This window comes from Talpa europaea, assembly GCF_964194135.1.
Source record: "Talpa europaea genome assembly, chromosome: 1".
NCBI lineage: Eukaryota > Metazoa > Chordata > Mammalia > Eulipotyphla > Talpidae > Talpa > Talpa europaea.
The window spans coordinates 46,214,627-46,234,831 of record NC_140073.1 but is presented as its reverse complement, the minus strand read 5'-3'; the positions used below and the strand labels follow the sequence as shown (position 1 = coordinate 46,234,831).

Sequence of the window (20,205 nt, the reverse complement as noted above, 5' to 3'; positions counted from 1 at the left end):
TGGTGCCCTGCCTGGACTTAGTTGTGTTCTGTTGTATTTTATTATATTGTGATGTACTTCATTTGCTTTTTGTGGGCCACTGCTGCAGTGTTTTATTGCCAAGAGAAACGTGCATATAGATTGTATGGTGGAAAACCCTTGAGGGGGTGGATTGTGGGGTAAGTAGGAGGGAAAAGCTTCAGGCTTTTCCGCCCTCCCACTGAGCATGCGTACTGGGCCAAATGGCGTGGTGTGCATGTGTGGTGTGCATGGCGTGGCGTGGCGTGGCATGGCGTGGCGTGGCGTGGCGTGGCGCGGCACAGCAGAGTGCAGTGTGGTGTGGTGCCCAGGACGGAGGAGTGCAGCAGAGTACGGCAAAGACGAACAGCAGAGAGCATGAAGACTCCAACAGGGCTGCTAGAACCGGTAATGAACCTACCTGGTATGGGTTGGTTGCCCTACAGAGGGCAAGTTGCTAGAATCTAAATACTTAAATAGCAGTTCCTATTTTTCAGGAATCCTCCTAGGTATATTTTTACAAGATTTATAAATTAATTGTGTCTATTATGACATTGTTTATAATAGTGAATCAGTGGTCATAATGTATTTTTCTATCAATAAGTACAAATCTTTGACAACAGGAATGAATCTATGTATTAATTTGTGTAAATAAAATGGAAACATTAACCATGAAGGTAGGCAGAGTTTAGCAAAGAGGAGGTTTAACTGTAGGAGTGACTTCCAAACCCTCCAACTGGAGGAAAGCAAGTCTTGGAGGGTGTTAGTTACAAGGAGCTAACAGAATGTATTAGAGCAAAGAGGGTTCTATTGCCATTCAGTCAGTTTGCTTAAGTAAATGCAGATAATGCTTATTTAATAGTCATACTGCGAATTAAATGAGGGACAAAAATCAGTAACTAATAAAAATGTTAGTGCTATTTGAAGTATTTTAACTGAGAAGTATAGCACTTTTAGCCCAGGCTGACTGGTTTTAGAGTCTGGATTCACAGTTCCTGTGACATACTGCCTTTTAATCCTACTTATGCCGCTTAACTAGCTGTGTGATGTTTGGCAAATTAACATCTCAGAATGGTTTGGTTTTGTTTTTTCTGTGAAAGTGCAATTATAGGTCCTTAAAGGTCTCAGATCTAATAAATATTGACCCTCCTCTTAGGGTTCTTGAAAGAATGTTAAGTAATATTGGTAAAGAGCTTTCAAAGAGTGGCTGGCACATAATAAATATTCAGTAAAATTAGCTATTATCATCACTATTGTATGCTAGTCGCTGTCCTGAGTTACATTATTTCATTCAATCCCAACACTCCGGTAACTTCCCTTTACAGCAGAAATATGGTCAGATAGGGGATCAGACTGCAAGTGTGTCTTATTCTAAAGTCTGTGCTGTTCTCTGGTTTGTGCTCTCACAGCAGCCAGTGCCTAGTATGGTGCTTAACACATAGTGAGTATATTTATTGTGTAAATATTAATTTAGTGTTTTTCTTCAGCTCTAACGAGCAAGTAGCCACAGTGACCAGGGTTGGTGCTCTTTTCTTTAGTCTCTGGGCTTAGCAGGCCACAACCATGGAGCTAGAATTTAATTGGTCCAAGCTACCCCTATGCCTGCAGAGAGGCTTGGTTCCAGGGGTGAGTGGAGAGAGTGCTTGGCTAGATGTTCCTCTTGGCTAGGCCTAGAAGACTCATATTTGGCTCTTCCCTGCAAGGTCCTTGGATGGGCATTTGGCCTATGCTCAGTACAAAGGTGCATTGTAATGTGTTTTACTAGATGAGTAATAAGATACTCCTCTCACTCACCCACAGGTAAAATGGCCAGCCTAAGTCCTTGGACTGCTCATATTAGAAATCCAAAGAACTGGAGCAAGTCCAAGTTGAAACCTTATAATTTCCTGCTGTACAGAATGCTAGGGCTCACTGCTCTTCTGCAGCAGTGACTTAAAGCAGGCAGAGGAAGCAGGCATGCTTCCCTTCCCTAGTAGCTATCTTCTGAAGTTTTCTTCAGAGACTGGGCATTTTGTCTAAATGGGAACTAAGTTCCTAAGCCAGAAATGTCTACAAATAAAAGTTGGTCCAGGAGGATTATAAGAACTAAATGAGTCATTTCAGATTCTCCAGGGAGATGAGACATTTGAAGACAAAAACAGAATGCAGATGAAACAAACAGAATGCACATTGGCCACCTCTGTACCTTTCTAGCAGGTCTAGTTCTAGACATGCCCAATGCATGCTCAGAAAACTTTCCCTCATTAAGTACATTTACACCCTAGAAACAGTGAGAACCGGGGTTCTCTGAGCATTAGTAGCATTGGAATGGGCAAGATACTCAGGTTTCATTTTTTCTTTGCAATGTGCCTTTTCAGAATCTGCAAATGTTAATTTCTGGGATTCCAGGGTAGAGGAATCCTTGGCATCCTTAGAGGAAAGGGGCTAAAACTTGAAGCTGGGGTGTCTCTGCTGGCCTTAAATAAGAAAATTACCCATAGATCCTGCATTTGGTCCTTCTGAAAAGTTAATTATCTACACAAAAATCCATTTCTTTTTTTTTTTTTTTAATTTTATTTATTTTTTTGTGGGACCCTCGCTGGCGGCCAGGGACCAAACTGGTGCTGCAGAGGCTGCGGGCAGCCTCGCAACCCAGCACTCAACCGCTGCGCCACCAGGAGAGGCCCACAAAAGCCCATTTCTAAAAACCTCAGTAATAAAGACTGAACCAGCAATTGAGTGACCTGAAACCATCCTGAGTTATATCTGGTTCTGTCACTGGCTAATTGGGCAAATTTGGACAACTCTCTTTCCCTCTTGGGCCAAATAACTCATCTTTAAAGTGAACATTGGGGGGCCTCCCCGGTGGCGCAGTGGTTGAGCACTGGGCTGCGTAGCTGCCTACAACCTCTGCAGTGCTGGTTCGATCCCTGGCCACTGGCAAGGGTCCCACATGGTGCGCAGACCTTTCCTGCCGCGCCCACGTCTCCCCTCAGCAGTGTATTTCGTCAGTCTGTCTGTTCTGCTCCGTGCTCTGACTCTGGTGAATTCTCTCACCCTTCTGCACTTCTGACTGTACCCAGTGCTTGTATAAATAAATAAATCTTAAAAAAAAAAAAAATGAACGTTGGGCCTCCCTAGTAGCTCAAGGGGTTAAGTCTTAGTACTATGAAACTATCGCGAGCCTCTGCAGCATGAGTTCAGTCCAGGCCAGGGAGCTAAACCACATGGTGCAGCAGACCTCTCCCATCTCTCCCACTACTCCCCTCAGCAGTGTATTTCAGTAGATCTACCTGTTCTGCTCCCCATTCTGTCTCTGGTGAATCCTCTCACCCCCACACCTCTGGCTTACACTCCAGTTCTTGTATGCATAAATAAAATGAAGATTAATCCAAAGGTGATATATTGATATTGCCAAAACTATTCTGATTCCCAATCAATTGACCTTCTTTCTCATTTCTCCTGCCTATCACCTGTGTTTCTACAACAGTATTCGGCATTGTTTAATCTTAACTGGAACATTCAAAACTAAAAGTATGCAAAAAGATTGAAATACCAATACAAGAAACTTGAATAAAACATCAGGAAAAATAAATGAACTCAGACACAAAAGGGTACCTATTGTATGACTATAAAAGAAGGTAAGTAGACTTTCTGGGGTGATGAAAATGTTCTTTATCTTGATAGAAGTGTAGGTTTCATAGGTGACTTCATTTTTAAAACTGATCAAATATACAATTAAGATCAGTATGTTTTACTACACATAATCTATACCTCAATGAATAAAAATATTTTTTTAATAATTATGAAGTTTGAAAAGGAAGGTAATGTAACATTTGCTGAAGACTTGCCAGTCCATCATATACATTATCTCCAGCTCAAACTCCTAAGAAAGGATTATTCCCATTTTACAGATCAGAAAATTGTTTAATGAAGTTTAAATAACTCACCTGAAGTCTCAAACTAATAAATGTAGAAACTAGCACTAGCCCAGGTTTGACTGCCTCTTTATGATAGATTGTCTCAAGGAGAGGGAAAGGTGTTTTCACTCTAGAGCTGGGAGACTTGTGTTCTGTTTGACTTCACTGTCATGTGATACTAGGAAAATCCATTTCCCTCTGGGCTTCATTCCAATGTCGTATGAAACTCATAATTGTTTGGTAACTGAAGTTCTAGCAATCAGATTTTCTCCAGTCCTCTTATCAAAATAGCCATTATGAATGCTCTCCATTTGTGTCAGGGTAGACCATGAGCAACAGAAGTCCTTTGACTTTGGTGAAAGGATAAATCCTCAACTAGGTCAGTGACATAAGCGCTCCAAAGTGGCAAAACTCAGTTGCTTTCTGTTTAAGAGATAAACCTGACTCATCCTTCAGTGATGTAATGGAAAGGGATGGACTGAGAATCAAGAGATCTGAATCCTGCCCCCAGCTCTGCCAGTGAAGTGCCCTGTGACCTTGGGTAAACCATTGCCTCTCCCTAGCAAGCTGCTTAGCCTGCACTTGCTGAAACAGAGGATTAGGTTGGCTGGGTCCTAAGGTCCTTCATCTCTAAGTTTGTCAATTTATGAAATCCAGGGGCCTCCCTGGTGGCACAAGGGTTAAGTCTCAGCACTATCAAGCTATCCAGCCACTGCAGCATGAGTTTGATCCCCAGCCAGGGAGCTAACCCACATGGCACAACAGACCTCTTCAGCCTCACCCACTGTTCCTCTCAGCAGTGTATTTCAGTAGATCTGCCTGTTCTGCTCCCCACTCTGTCTCTGGTGAATCCTCTTAACCCCTGCACCTCTAGTCCAGTTCTTATATGTATAACTAAATAAACCTTAAAAAAATTATGAAATCCTGTGCCCTGATTTTCATGAATTGATGAAAAAGAAAAGTGAACATCAGGAGAAGAATGCTGTTTTCCAGGTCTCTAAAAGGAGAAACATTGTTCACTGCCCATTGAACAATGTGTGTGTTTTTGTTAACTCTGGTGGGGAACAGAATAGGCAGATCTACTGAAATACACTGCTGAGGGGAGCAGCTGGCAAGACAGGAGACATCTTGCTGTGCCATATGTGGGGAGCTCCTTGGCTGGGATCGAACTCAAACCTGGCAGTGGTAAGGCTGAGATTTAACCCCTATGCCACCAGCGAGGCCACCTTTTAACTGTTTATGCTTATGCCACTACCCATACCATGTTACAATCACCCATTATCTGCTGCTCTAATATTCCCTAAGGAAGACACAGCAATGAGCAGTTCTACAACCAAATCTGTCTTCACTGGAAAATTTTACTCACACGCCCATGGGCTTCACTTGGAAGTCTTGGCCTGTTGAGTCTTCAATTTGAATTGACAGAAATGTTTTTGAGGGTACCTGTTATCTTCACGGCCCTCCCTTAGTGTTAAACATTGGGAGGAAATCTAAGTTTCCTCTTGTCTTTGAAATCTAAGGCAAAGAAACCAAAATAACTGTAGGAGTGAAACTGATACACTTCAGAAAAGTACATGAAATGCTAAGAATGCTCTGAGTTCCCATAGACATCTATTTTAGGATACCCAGAGAAGCAGTGGGAGAAAGATATGCCATTTATTATCTGTGTGACCCTAAAAAATCACTTCATCTTTCCAAATCTGTTTCTCCATCTGTAAAACCAGGATACTACCACCAACCTCAAAGATAATCTGCATAAAGTACACAGCACATAAGGGCTCAGTAAATGTGAGATACACTCACATACATTTTCAAGCAATCACAATACCCACCTACATATACATCCACACTCATTATATACACCCTAAAAGACTAGTGTGAGGATTGAAGATACACAGTACCTAAAGCAGTATTCATTGAATAAATGATTGTTATTACTTATAAAAGCATGAATGCTCAAAATAGGAAAAACATCAGAGGTAACTTAAATTAGTGGTTCTTAAAGAGGTAACCCTTTAAAGAGGACCCCTTAAAGAGGACCAGGAGCGTCAGTGTCTCCTGGGAACTTGAGATGGAAATTCAAGGTCCTCACTCAAGCAAGACCCACTAAATCAAAAAATCTAGGGGTGGAATATAGCAATTTGTTTTAAAAAGTCTTTGAGGGGATCCCGATCCTTTAGACTTAATGACTTCGATTAGGGTTTGACAAAGTATGTTCATAAAGGCCCACAAAATCAGTGTTTTAGCATTGTAGTGTGAAAGCAGCCACAGACAATATGTAAGTGAATGAGCACGGTTCTGTTCTAATAAACCTTTATTTATAAACCCAGGATGCGATTTTGGAACCAAAAGGAGGTGGTAGTTGTGAGATAGCTTAGGTAGAAGAAATTTAGTACATGGGCCTCCCCTAGCGGCACAGGCAGTTGAGCGCAGCCTTAGCAGTGCTGGTTTGATCCCGGCCAGCAGGCGAGGGTCCCACGTGGTGCGCCAGACCTCTCCTGTCGTGCCCCCTGCTCCCCTCAGCAGTGTTATTTCGTCAGTCTGCGTGTTCTGTTCTCCGCTCTATCTCTGGTGAATCCTCTCACCCTCCCGTGCATCTGGCCGTACCCCAGTTCATGTATAAATATAAATAAATCTTTAAAAAGAAAAAAAAAAGGAAATTTAGTACTATTTGAACAGATGAACTAAATCATGGATTCGCGAGCCATGTCCAGTTTTGGCCCACCACATTGACCATATGGTATTAAACTAGAAAAATGACTATCTCACAAGTTCCTAGTGGGAGAAGGCGGAGAACTGACATGCACAATTGGAGTGTAACTCCTGGCATAGCCCAACCCAGAACAAACAATGCTGCTCCCCTCCATTCTGTCTTGTGGATCTACCCTTTAAATATCTCCTAAATCCTGTTCAGGAGCCAGGCTAATTCTGCTTTCCTGCACTGGTTCTCTCATGCATGAGTCTCTAATAAATCCTTGCTTGATTCAACTACACCTAGAGCTCTCAGGTGAGTTCTTTCCCTAGAGGGCAAAGGATCCACTCCTTCCTTCGGGTAGGGACTTGTTATCAGTTGTACAGCATTGTCAGTGTATTAAATACCACTGAATTTTTTGCTTTAAAATGCTTAATTTTGTTGTATGTGAATCTCAAAAATCAATAAATTTTAAAACACAAGGCATTTGGGATTTCGTTCACAGAGCTTCACTTATAAGGTCTTAAGAGTTGACTGTTAAAGGTGTCTCTTGTTATGTTAATGAAGGTAACTTTTGGAAAACACCAAAAGGAGGGAGGAGCTAGGGAAACCAAGGAATGGAAGGTGGGATTTTCAATCCACTCTTTGATTTCCTGAGAGGAAACAGGGATTAGAGGTGTTCAATTACCTATGGCAAATGATTTAATCATTCATGCCTATGTAGTGAAGCCTCCATAAAAGCCCAGGAAAAAGAGGCTTCAAAGAGCTTTCAGGTTGCTGAACACATGAAGATGGCTTTTCCCCGACCTTGCCCTATGCATCTCTTACATCTTTAATTCGTATTTTTCAGTAACTAACCTTTGTAATAAATTTGGGATCTAATAAGTAAATGGGTTTCCTGAGTTCTGTGTCCATCTAGCAAATTAAGTGAACGTGAGGTGGATATCCTGGGACTCTTGTACAGCCGTTGGTCATAAGCACAGACAATAATCTGGGGCTTGAGACAGACACCTGAAGTCTGACACCTTGGCATTGTGGTGACCTCTGATCCATACCTGGTTGGTGGGTTGGAAGCAGGAGCTTGCATCAGACTCCTGTAGGGGCAGGCAGTCTTAGGAGACTGAGCCCTTAACTTGTGGACTCTGACACAATCTCCAGGTACAAAGTGTCAGAATTTGAGTAGAATTTCTCACACCCCCTGCTGGTATCTGCAGCTTGCTGGCTGGTGTGGTAAAAAGCCTCAGCACCCAAGACCCCTTTAGAAACAGCTGTAGGACACTATCAACTACACAATGACAGATCCTGATTTTATCTACACTTTCTTCTTAAATAAAGTAAATATCTCCACATACACCCTCATACCTTCTACCCATAGAATTTATTTATGTTATAATCCTCTGCTTTACTAAATGACTATGTACCAGATTGCTTTAATGGATGAGTTCACTGTACTTGGAGAAATATTGAGGAGAAAAAGTTTTCTGTGCTAAAGCACCAAGTAAAAAGAAAACACAATCTATTAGTTAAAGATACTCCACAGGACAGGTGGATTTCTCACAAACACACACCCCCATCATCTGTACATTTTTATTAGATGGATGATACCTACGGTTGGTTAAAAAGAATGTGGTGACAACTGGCAAGCACTCCTCCACAAAAGAGAGGAGTCATTCTAGAATGTGGGGATGAGTACTTAGGATAACTAAGGGTCAAGGTCTCCTACTCAAATTTGACCAGCCAAGAAACTCCTCCCCTTGGCACTCAGTATCACCAGTACTGTCATGAAAAGATTTGCAATGAGCTAGTTCAACTTGGCCAACAGTTCTTCCAGTTCTGGCCGAGCTTTGAACCTTCCTTTGAAGTCTTCTTCGGTGTGCTAGGAAGAAGAAAACGAAAGTGGGAATTACAGTACGTACTATGCACAGCACCAACAGAGGATCCATCATGCAGTTCTTAGAAATGACTTAGATTCAAGTAACTTTTATTGAGTATCAACTATGTACCAGACTTAATTGAGTACTAGGGATTCAAAGTTGAATTGAACTTCCTCACTGTCTTAAATGAACTTATAGTCTGGTGAGAGAAGACAGATATATAAAGGCTTAATGTCAAAGTACTATAACTATCACAATAGAATCACTTTAAAAAAGAGAGAGAGAGAATAACAAAATTCTTCATTTATGATAAAGGAAACAGGGCCTGGAACACTTCATGCCAACATGACCAGCACATTTTCTCCCTGCACACAGACCTACCTGAAACCCAAGTAACAAGAAGAGATTTTCAACAAGCACAGCCTCAGAACAAAAGAGATGGATGAAACAAATGGCATCAGAAACCCTAATGTATCTATCATAATAAGGATCATCTTGGCAACTGGACCCAGATACTCAGTATTTAGGCTAAGGTTCTAATATTTTCCGTGTCAAACTTCCTTCTGACTGGCATTCTTTACTGAAAATATTCAGTCAAGATATAGTTAAGGGCCTCCCCGGTGGCGCAGCGGTTGCGCACTGGGTTGCGAAGCTGCCCGCGGCCTCTGCAGCGCAGGCTCGATCCCCGGCTGCTCCCCGGCCACCAGAGGAGGGTCCCACATGGCGCGCAGACCTCGCCTGCCGCCCGCTGCTCCCCTCAGCAGTGTACTTCGGTCCTTCTGCCTGCTCTGCTTCCCGCTCTGGCTCTGGTGAATTCTCTCACCCTCCCGCGCTTCTGACTGTACCCAGTGCATGTATAAACAAAACAAACAAACAAATAAATAAATAAAACATGCCTCTATAAAAAAAAAAAAAAAAAGATATAGTTAAGACCCGAGTATCCAGGAATCTTCTCCCTAAATACATTTTTCTATTTGTGTTCTGATTAATTATACTGTATGTGATCCTAAATCATGTTCTTTCTGCTACACAACTGCCTGAAGGGCATTTGTGGATATAATAGGCTCATCTCCAACATCGGGATGCTATGATGAGATCAGTTCCTATAGTCCATAAAGCATCATCCTTGATGCCTGGGAAGTGTCAGAATAATTACCATGGCAATACCAGTTTGCACAAATTTCCTCATTATTATCTGGGCTAAATTATCCAAATTTCTGTTTCAGAAGGCAGGCCGACTACATACTCATTCATATTTTCAGCACAGGTGGCCCACCAGGAGTCTCTTCTCAAACTAATACCTACCTCCTTCACTGACAATCTGACACCTTCAGGAAGATTGCTTTGGATTATTTCCAAGAAAATCTCTGCAAACGTAGCACTCAAACCACTTATCTGCAAAAAGAAAGAAGATGCTCTATGAGAGGACACCGGAAGTGAGATAATTAGGTAGACATGACATGTGCTCAAATGTCACCTCCAGCAGTGCTAGAGAGCTCTTGAGTGGAATATTGATACTTAGACTTGGTTTCTGCACCCAGTTCTATAGGATTTCTCTTGCCAAGATCTCTGATGCTGGGTTGGCCATGCTCTGACAAACAATGGGTATACTAACTGGAGCAACAGTTATCAAGGCCAGGATGACTTTATTTTTTTTTTTCTTAAAGATTTATTTATTTTTATACAAGAACCGGGGTACAGGCCAGATGCGTGGGAGGGTGAGAGGATTCACCAGAGACTGAGCAGGAAACAGAACAGGCAGACGGACTGAAATGCACTGCTGAGGTGAGCAGCGGGCGAGACAGGAGAGGTCTGCTTCGCCATGTGGGATTCTTGCTGGCCGGCCAGGATTGAACCCGCGCTGTAGAGGCTGCGGACAGCTTCACAGTGCGGCGCTCAACCACCTGTGCCACCAGGGAGGCCCCCCAGGATGACTTTCTGATTGAACTCAGGTTTACCCACATAGACCAGGACTTGACTGCTCTCAGACCCTGTGCTGAGGATCCAGAAGTGGGGTAGAAGGGCACATGGATTGTGGGAAACTAAAAGAGAAAAATCTACCTAATCAGGGGAGGTCACAGAAAAGTTCCAGAAGAGTTAATATCTGGGTGGAGTCTTGAAGGAAAACAGGAGTAAACTGTTTTACAGTATTTTACAGAATTTAACAGTATTGTGAAGGAGAGGGGGTATAGGCTGGGACCACAGAGGGTTCAAGACAGAAGAAACAATACTCAGTAAGATGTGAAAGTAGGAAATAACATGATCCCATTGGTATGAGAGTAAGGCAAATGTATGAATCTGAAAGATTTTTAGGGGTAAAAGCTACAAAATTTATTAAGTGGATATCAGATGGCAAAGAAAATCAAGTTTTAGGTTCAAAGGCAGGGAGGATTATAGAAAAAGAGGAACATCAGTATTAGTTTGTATGTGCTGAGTGTAGGGCACCTCTAGAACATCCCAGCAGAGACGTCTAGTAGATAACTGCATATCAAGATTGAAACCCAATCAAGAGATCAGAACTGGCAATATATATCTGTGGGTTATCAGTATATAATGATGGTCAGTGAAGTCAGAGGAAGGAGACTGCACAGAGGGAAAGCATTACATTAGCAGAGATGAATGGATTGAGTACTGAACCCTGAAGAACATCATTTCTCAAGGGGCACGCGAGGAAGAGAAGGGCACCACAGAGAGAAGAACCAGTATAACATTTCAAGTTTCTCTCAAGAGTTTGTACCTGAATCACTCGCTCATGGGTGGTAAGAACTGAGTCCAGGAACATTTTGTTGCCTTGGTCCGGCAGTCTTAACACCTCCATGGTTTTCGTGGGCATAGCATAACTGCGGAAAGGATCAATCAATTATTTGAGGGTACCCTTAAGTAAGCCACACCACTTCACCCAGCATAGGCCCTGTGTACAGCCACTACTGCATGCAGTCGTTCCTGAAATCCAGGGCTCTTTACATCCAGAAGCAAAGTAACCAGATCCTCTTAAACATCCTCTAGAAATCTCTAAAGGCCCTGAGGTGATATATCATGTCTAGTGTCTTTCACTATGCCCAATCATACCTAATATAACACTCAAAATAAAACTTCATGATTAATAAGTATTTGTTGCTATTGAAGAACAGCCACTTCTAAAAGAATCAAGTCTATTACAAGACACTTTGGAGGCCAACCTTGGGTATTTCACCTCTTCTGGAGAACTGAAGCATGAAACCCTGTTGTTCTAAGAGTATTTATCAATCTCAGCACTATTACATTTTAAGACCGGATAATTCTTCGTGGTGGTGATTGGCACATGATAACATCTTCCTAACACTTCTCCCCAGATGCCAGCAGTATCCTCCAAATGGTGACAATCAGAATTATCTCCAGACCTCAACTCGAATGTCTCCAAGTTGAGAACTTTTATTGTACAGTCTATGCTTATAGTAATCAACTTCAGCAGAGCTACAAGATGTAGTGAAAAGATGTACTGAACTAGGGGTCAAGTCTTGGACCTCCCACTTACAAGCAATATTTACCAAGGCAAGTCATTCCTCCTTACCTCCACCTGGTCTCAGTTTCTTCACACCTAAAAGGGATTACAATCTAAGCCTATATCACTAGACATATTGTAAGGATCAGGTGTGGTCCTGATGGCTACACAAAAATATGGTATTAGCACTGTATTTATCTTATCAAAAAATTCATCATAATGAAGGTAAATGGACTAATAACAATAGAATTACTGACTTTTCATGCTGCACAAAGTTTCATTAATTAATAGCAAAGAGTCTGGTTCTCCACAGATAGAGCTCTACAAAAGGAAATTTGGTATAATAGAAAATGGATTTAGAGACATGACAGTCAGTTCTGGATGTAAATGTTGGCTCTGTCACTTCCGACCTATCTGACTTTGGACAAATTGAGTCAGTTCTCTGAGTCTTGGTTTCCTCAGTTATAAAATGATGGTAACAATACCTAGTTTAGGGCCTTGTTGGTGGTGCAAGGGGTTAAGACGCGACCTATGAAGCAATCCGCAGCCACTACAGCACGAGTTTGATTCCCGGCCAGGGAGCAACCCACATGGCGCAGCAGACCTCTCCTGTCTCACCTGCTGCTCCCCTCAGCAGTGTACTTCGGTCAATCAGCCTGTTCTGTTCCCCACTCTGTCTGGTGAATCCTCTCACCCCCCGCACCTCTGGCCTGTACCCCAGCTCTTGTGCTTATAAATAAATCTTTAAAAAAAAAAAAAGTAAAAAAAACCTCTAAAATGTTGTTTTTCCTTTCTGGCATTCTGTAGATAAGACTAATTAAAGCTGGAGTTACCCATTTCTGCCACTGAGCATGCACTTTATTCTTCAACAGTTACTTTCACAAGATTTCACTGATCTGGCCTGGGCACTTGAGGTCAATATGCAGTCTATGCTTTAAAGGAATTCACGAAGAGTATTTTAATAGACAAAAAGTACACAAACATCTGCACTACAGTAAGACAAAGGCAGTAGCAGGTATGTGCTGAATATTAAGGAGAAGAGAGGGAGAGAAGGGGGGCACAGTGAGGTCTTCACAGGTGAGGTAGTGCTTTATTTATCAAGAGGGAAGGAATGAACATAAGTATTTGCCTAGAGGGCATTCCAAAAAAAGTACAGCTATATGTACAAATGCAAGGAGGCATGAGAGGCTCTCAAACTGTCTCAGAAAAGTCAGACATAGTTTGATAAAGAATTACTGGGTACTCCGATCAATTTTTTTTTTTAAGATTTATTTTTATTTATTTATTTATACAAGCACTGGGTACAGTCAGAAGCGCGGGAGGGTGAGAGAATTCACCAGAGCCAGAGCGGGGAGCAGAGCAGGCAGAAGTGATAGGGGGAAAAGGATGTCCTAAAGCTAATTCCATACAGGCTTTGTGGACTCCACCCCCACCCCAGGCCAAAGCCAAAGACACTGGGAACTCCAAATCCCATCACCACCAAAGGGAAGGTGGCTGGGACCTGAGGGTGGGGTTAAGCAGCCAGGTTGGTATAAAGCCAGACACGTGGGCTTTGGTCCCCCATTTTGCCTCTCCGCCAGCTAGCAGCATCCAGCCAACTCTGAGAGTGACTTTGGGTTTCCAGGTCGGCGGATCGGGTAGGACGCATTAAAGACTTTATTTCCCTATTTTCTCCCTGAGTTGTACATTTTCCTTCTTTGCTTTTCCCTTGTAAATAAACCTTTTATTAACCTTTTGTGTGTGCCTGTAGTAGAGCATTAATAAGTCCCTTTTAAGCGCGTGGGTGAGGACCCACAGCTAGGCAACCCTAGCTGTCCTAGGGTTCAATATCGGGGCTGTCCTATAATAGAAGGACCGAAGTACATTGCTGAGGGGAGCAGCGGGCGGCAGGAGAGGTATGCACGCCATGTGGGACCCACCTCTGGTGGCCGGGGAGCAGCCGGGGATCGAACCGGCGCTGCAGAGGCTGCAGGCAGCTTCGCAACCCAGCGCTCAACCGCTGCGCCACCGGGGAGGCCCTCCGGTAATTCTGAAGTAGAATAGGCCTCTGATTAGTAAAAGGATGTAGGTAATTTTTCTTTAGTATCTATACTTTGCTGTATTGTCCAAATTTTCTGCAAAACAAAACCAACATAACTTGGTTGATCAGATAGTAAAGATAAAAGGGGAAAATAGAGTCAACCTAACATAACAACCATTGGGGAGTATTGCCTGGAATGGGACAAAAAGGGGCCTTCTGGGATGCTGAGGAACTTAGAATCTGTGGGCGCTATCAGATATGTTATATTTTTACTTTTTAAATGTAAATGTATTTTAAAAAATAGGTAAGTATAACCTTACGGAGTGATCCTTTTACTCTCCACAGAGCACAAGGGCTGGGGTCAGCTTCAGTCTTGGAAGATGCTCCCAGAAGAGCAAGATTCCATCTCTCCAGGCAATTGCTCACTGAGGGATGCAGGCAAATTAAGGGACCAGCAGGAGAGTCCTCTTTTTCTCCTTTTTCATTGAGTTGCAGCTGCAGCAATGCAGACCATTTATAGAACAAAAGCTAGCCCAATTCCATCTCAAGGTCAGAGCCCTTCCTCCTCCCTCCCACTCCCAGGAGAAAATAGATCAAGATGAAATGAAAATCAGAAGAGAAGAAAATCATTTCATCTCTGAAAAGCTGGGCAGTGAGAATGCCTCATATGATAATCTGGAAACCTCAATCAATGTAGAGAAGAGAGTAGCTGAAAATGAGCATCTCTTTATATTCTGTGCTATTTGGCGCAAAGAGCAAGAAAAGAGACAAAAAAGCAGCCTATCTCCCATTCTGTTGTTCTAGGAATCATGACCATGCTTATTGGAACTAATATTTATTCAGTGCCTACTATATGTCAGCGACTTGGCAAGGCTTTAGGGTGAGACTGCTGATGAAGACAGAAACAGTCCTGGCCTTACAGAAGCAAAACACTCCAGTAATTACAAGGGTAAAGAATAGGTGTTATCAAAAGAAAGCTATATACTCTTTACTTCTCCTAAATATATAACATAAGACCTAAATTAATGAGGTCCTCTGAAGAAGGTGCATTCAATTGAAACTAAGAAAAAAGTGGGGGTTAGTTAGGTGAAGGGGGAAGACAGTCTTTTTTTTTAAAGATTTATTTTATTTATTTATGCATACAAGAGCTGGGATGTAGGCCAGAGGTGGGGGGGTGAGGGGGTTCACCAGAGACAGAGACAATGGGAAGCAGAACAGGCACACCTACTGAAATACACTGCTGAGGAGAGCAGCAGGAGAGACAGGCGAGGTCTGCTGGGCGATGTGGGTCACCTCCCTGGCTAGGGATCGAACTCATATTCTGAGCTTTAGAGAGTATATGCAAAAGTCCGTAAGGTGGAGCAAAAAACAAAAAACAAAGCCAGTAACTGGAGGAAGAGGGAGAGGGAAAGAGAAGTGTGAGTTAAGGCAAAAGAGGTAAGCCCTGGCCATGAAGCACCTAGCAAGTTTGTGAGGAATTTTTATTTGGAATGTAAAGGAATGAGAAGACATGGAAGGACTTTAAACATGAGAGTGACATGATCTTATTTCCATGCTAGAAAAGCTTTGTGGAGAACCAGATGGAGGGTATTAAAACTTTGGGAGTTGGCGGGGAGAGGAAGTTCAAATACAGACCTTCCATTTACAGATGTATGACCATAAGCAAGCTTCCACTGTATTAGTAATAATAATGGGAAATAATAGCAGCTAATAGTTGCTGGGCATAGTGGTGTTTTAAATACATTAACTCCCCAAATTTTTTCTATAGCTTTTTTAGGTGGGTACTTTTTATTAATCTTGTTTTACAGATGAGGAAGCCAAGATACAGACTAACTAAATTGCCAAATATCACACAGTAAGATTGCAGCAGGGGTAAGGTAAATACAGCCAGTCTGGTGGTAAGCATGATGCTTTGACCCACTATATGTGAGTTGTTTGTTAGAACTAAGTAAAATAATATTTTAAAAAAGTACTTGGCAGATGGCTGGCTGACAGTAATTGTTCAACCAATGTTACTGCTTCGTTGCCATTACTTAAATGCAATCAGAGTTTTCTACAGTGGGGTTATAAAAACAGCATCCTTTTAAGTCTTTGTGAATTTAAAACACTATTCCAGGGACTTGATCCACAGTAGGTGTGATAACATTCTATAAAGATTTAATGCCTCTTTGCTACCACAACTTCTGAGACGCTTCTCCTAATCACTGCCAGCTGAAAAAAAGGTCATTATTAATAACAATAATAGTATTTACAAAGTGTTAACAGTGTGCCAGTCTCTCCGCTAAGTGTTATCATATACTATCTTATTTAATTTTCAGAACTCAAAGAAATATGAATATTATCATCCCCATTTTAATTTATTTTTTAAAAAAGATTTATTTATTTATGCATACAAGAGGTAGGGGCACAGGCCAGAGATACAGGGTGTGAGAGGATCCACCTGAGACAGAAGGGGGAAAAGGCAGATTGACTGAAATACACTGCTCAGGGGAGCAGCAGGCAAGACAGGAGAGATCTGCCTCTCCATGTGGGTTTACCCCTGGCCAGCCGGGGATCGAACTTGTGCTGCAGAGGCTGCGGATTGCTTCACAGTGCAGTGCTTAACCTCTTGTGCCACCAGGGAGGCCCTCATCCCATTTTATAGAGGAGGAAAGAGATTCAGGATTTCCCAAGTTCATGTTGCCAACAACTACTGGAACTGGAATTTGAAAGTAGACAGTGTGATTCCAGAATTTGTATGCTTAACTGCTTGTTACTCAAAGTGTGGTCCACAGACAAGTTGCTGGTGAGCAAAAATTACTAGTAAATGACAAGAAGTGTGCCACAGCTACTAAACACAACGTTTAATTCAGCCAACATTTTTCATTCAATAGCAAGACTTTCTTGATTAAGGAAGCAAAGCATTAGTGTACATTTTGGCATAAGTTCCTGATATCTTCACAGCCTGGTACTTTGAGAAACAGCTCTAATTTTCATTATACTACTCTATCTCCTTAAACTCTCTCTTTCACTTATCATCTTCCACATTATGTACATATACACACTCCCTAAATGCAGGGCCATTCACCTCAGTATCCTTCAGTCACAATATCTAGCATAATGCCTAGACCACACAGCAAAAAGAGAATCAATACTTTTTTTTAATTAGTCAGTGAAAAACGCTTTCATCAAATTTTAGGAAATGTACACTGCACAACTGGATTGTGTAGTCATTATCAAAACCTCTCATTCTTTCAATCATAGCTTAATGTTTCTCTTATAGCAGGCCTTCAGCTAGCTGCTAAAGAAATAAAGAACACAGAACACATCCAGGCCGGGGGGTGGGGAGCTTATATAAAACAGATCATTATGGTCCAAAGCACTAACTGGTATGACAGGGTATGTGTCAAGTGCTGAAAAAGCAACCAACTCTCTGGGGCATCAGAAAAAGATAAAGCACATCTTTAGGTCTGAAACATCTGAAGTATTATCAGCTGTGAGAGCTACAGTCATAGTTTATTATACAGTTTTCTGGAGAGCATGTTTAGCACAATAATACTCTGTTATAAAGTTCAAGAGTTCAAATATGGTTTAAAGATAAAATAAGGCCTGGTGCTTTTTATAATTGAAAATACTGCAGCAAGACAGAACTGGGTTAAACCCAGACAACTTACTGATTCTGTGACTTTTGGCCTTTCTCAGACTTAGTTTCTTCATCGGTAAAATGATAATATTAATAGTAATATCTAATGAGTAAAAATACTAATTAGTAACACTAATATCTAATGAGTAAAAAAGTATAGTTTTCCCCACAGGACCATACTGTGCTGTGTATTACTTTGCTACAATAGCAAACCACTCAAACTATTATTAAATATTTTTCTTTTAATCAACTCACTTTAAAAATTAATCTTAAAAAGAAACCTGAGATGTGGAGCAACTGGAATTCATATCACTGGTGAGAAAGTAAAATGATACAGTCACTTTGGAAAGCAATTTGGCAGTTTTTTATAAATTTAAATAAACACTTCTCTTAATATCTGACCCAGCGATCACACTCTTAGAGAAATGAAAACTTATGTTGATCTCACAAAAACCAGTATATGTTTATAGTGTCTTTTTTCATAACTATTCCAAACAGGAAATAACACAATGTCCTTCAAGATGTGAAAGGATAAACAAACTGTGCTACATCCACTCAATGAGATGTTCCTCAGCAATGAAAAGGAAAAAAACTACCTGACATTGGCAATAATATAGATGAATCCCAAATACAATATCCTAACTGCAAAAAGTCAGTCTCAAGAGGAAAAATATTGCATGATTACATTTATAACATTCTAGAAAAGAAAAAAATTATAGGGATGAAAAATAGCTCAGCAGCTCCCAGGGACTGGAAGTGCAGGAGGAACAAACCATAAACATAGGAGAGGATATCCTGAGATGAAGGAAATATTCTCTAGCTTGACTCTCATAGTATTTTATTTTTTTAAAGATTTATTTATTCATGAATACAAGAACCGGGGTACAGGCCAGATGCGTGGCAGGGTGAGAGGACTCACCAGAGACAGAGCAGGGAACAGAACAGGCAGACTAACTGAAATACACTGCTGAGGGGAGCAGCGGGTGAGACAGGAGAGGTCTGCGTGCACCATGTGGGATTCTTGCCAGCCGGCAGGGATGGAACCAGCACTGCAGAGGCTGCGACAGCTTCACAGCGCTGCACTCAACAGCCTGCGCCACCGGGGGAGGCCCAGTATTTACTTTTTGATGATGATGGTATTTGTCAAAACTCATATAAAAACTGATTATTTAAAGGGTGAATTTTATTGACTATAAATTATACCTCAATATGCCTGACTTTATATTACTGCTATAAATAGAAAAGCAGTATTAGTTGCCATAAATAGAAGGTAAGTTAAAAATAAATACAATGATCAAAAACATAAGTGGGTCAGGATGTTGACCCATAATAGAATGCTACTCAGTTATTTAAAAAAAAAAAAAACTCTTGACATTTGCCACATGAATGGAACTGGAGGGAATAGTGCTAAGTAAAGTAAGTCAGAAGGAGTAAGACAAATACCAGATGGTATCACTGATATATCAAATATAGAGATACAAAACAAAGGTCAGTTAAAACCAAACCAATAACAAACCCGAGAAATCTGACTGCAGAACTGAGACTATCAGAAAGGTAAGGAGGGGGTGAGAACAAAGCAGTGAGGGAGCACAATGGATTGTAGTGAGGATCATGGGTGCTTTAGTGGTGGGGTGGGGTGGTGACAACACCAGAAGGGGAGATCCTACACCTCTAAATCACAAACAATGTTGTAAACCAACGTTACCTCAATTAAAAAAAATAAAAATAAGAAATAAACACAGTGAAAACAAAGTAATGTTATAAAATTCTGTTAGATACTACTGCTTGCCAAGGCTTTTGAACCTGAGGTCTCCTCTCTGTTATAAAAATAGGAAGTGCTAGAGTGTTGCTAAGGACATACCAGCACCACACCAAGAATTTCTTCTTGACATAATTAGGTTGAGAATTTAAAAGTAAGAAATTTCTCACCATGTGATTTAATGTTATTTAAGGCAAACCACAGGACTTCCCACACTTTTGGAAACACTGAGATAAGATATGTAAAGTGCCTGGCCTGGAGTAGTCAGCAAATGTTAGTTCTCCTCCCTTACAGTTTTCCAACAAATTTAAAGAGTAAATGAAAAGTAGAACAGGCAAAGAATAGCTAAATAAATGGGCAGATATACCATGTTAATGGATCAGAGGAAACAGAATAAGCAACAAAATAAGCAACAAAATACTATCAGGCTCCTTTCTGATAAACTAATGGATAAATTAATCCTTGAACTTCTAAGGAAAACCAAAGGACCTAGAATAGCCAAATTATATTGAAAAAAAGAAGAAAGTTGTAGTTTTAATAACCAAATAACAACAATCAAGAGTGTGTAGTACTGGTATAGCAGAATTATACAGATCAATGTAACAAAATACAGTTGAAAAATCAGATTACACATACATGGTCAATTGAGTTTCAACAAAGGAACTAAAACAATTCAATGTAGAAAGAAAATCTTTTGAAACAAATGGGGCTGGAATACTAAACATGCATAGGCAAAAAATATAATAATAAATTTGACCCATATTTTATATCATATACAAAAAAAAAAACCAACCTAGGGCCTCCCAGTTGCGCAGCGGGTTGAGCGCAGCACTGTGGAGCTGTCCACAGCCTCTGCAGCGC

At 41.3% G+C, this 20,205-nt stretch overlaps 1 protein-coding gene across 1 annotated transcript in view; it reads right to left on the bottom strand.

Moving 5' to 3' along the window:
- Positions 1-8,389: 8,389 nt before the first annotated feature.
- The window catches only part of MRPL48 (mitochondrial ribosomal protein L48), a gene marked incomplete at both ends in the record, with an annotated part of 43,849 nt that continues 32,033 nt past the window's right edge, over positions 8,390-20,205 (bottom strand). The window contains 3 exons of the mRNA XM_084239753.1: positions 8,390-8,464; positions 9,768-9,857; positions 11,200-11,302. Coding sequence (XP_084095879.1) covers positions 8,390-8,464; positions 9,768-9,857; positions 11,200-11,302 — 268 coding nt within the window. The remainder of the gene's footprint in view (positions 8,465-9,767; positions 9,858-11,199; positions 11,303-20,205) is intronic.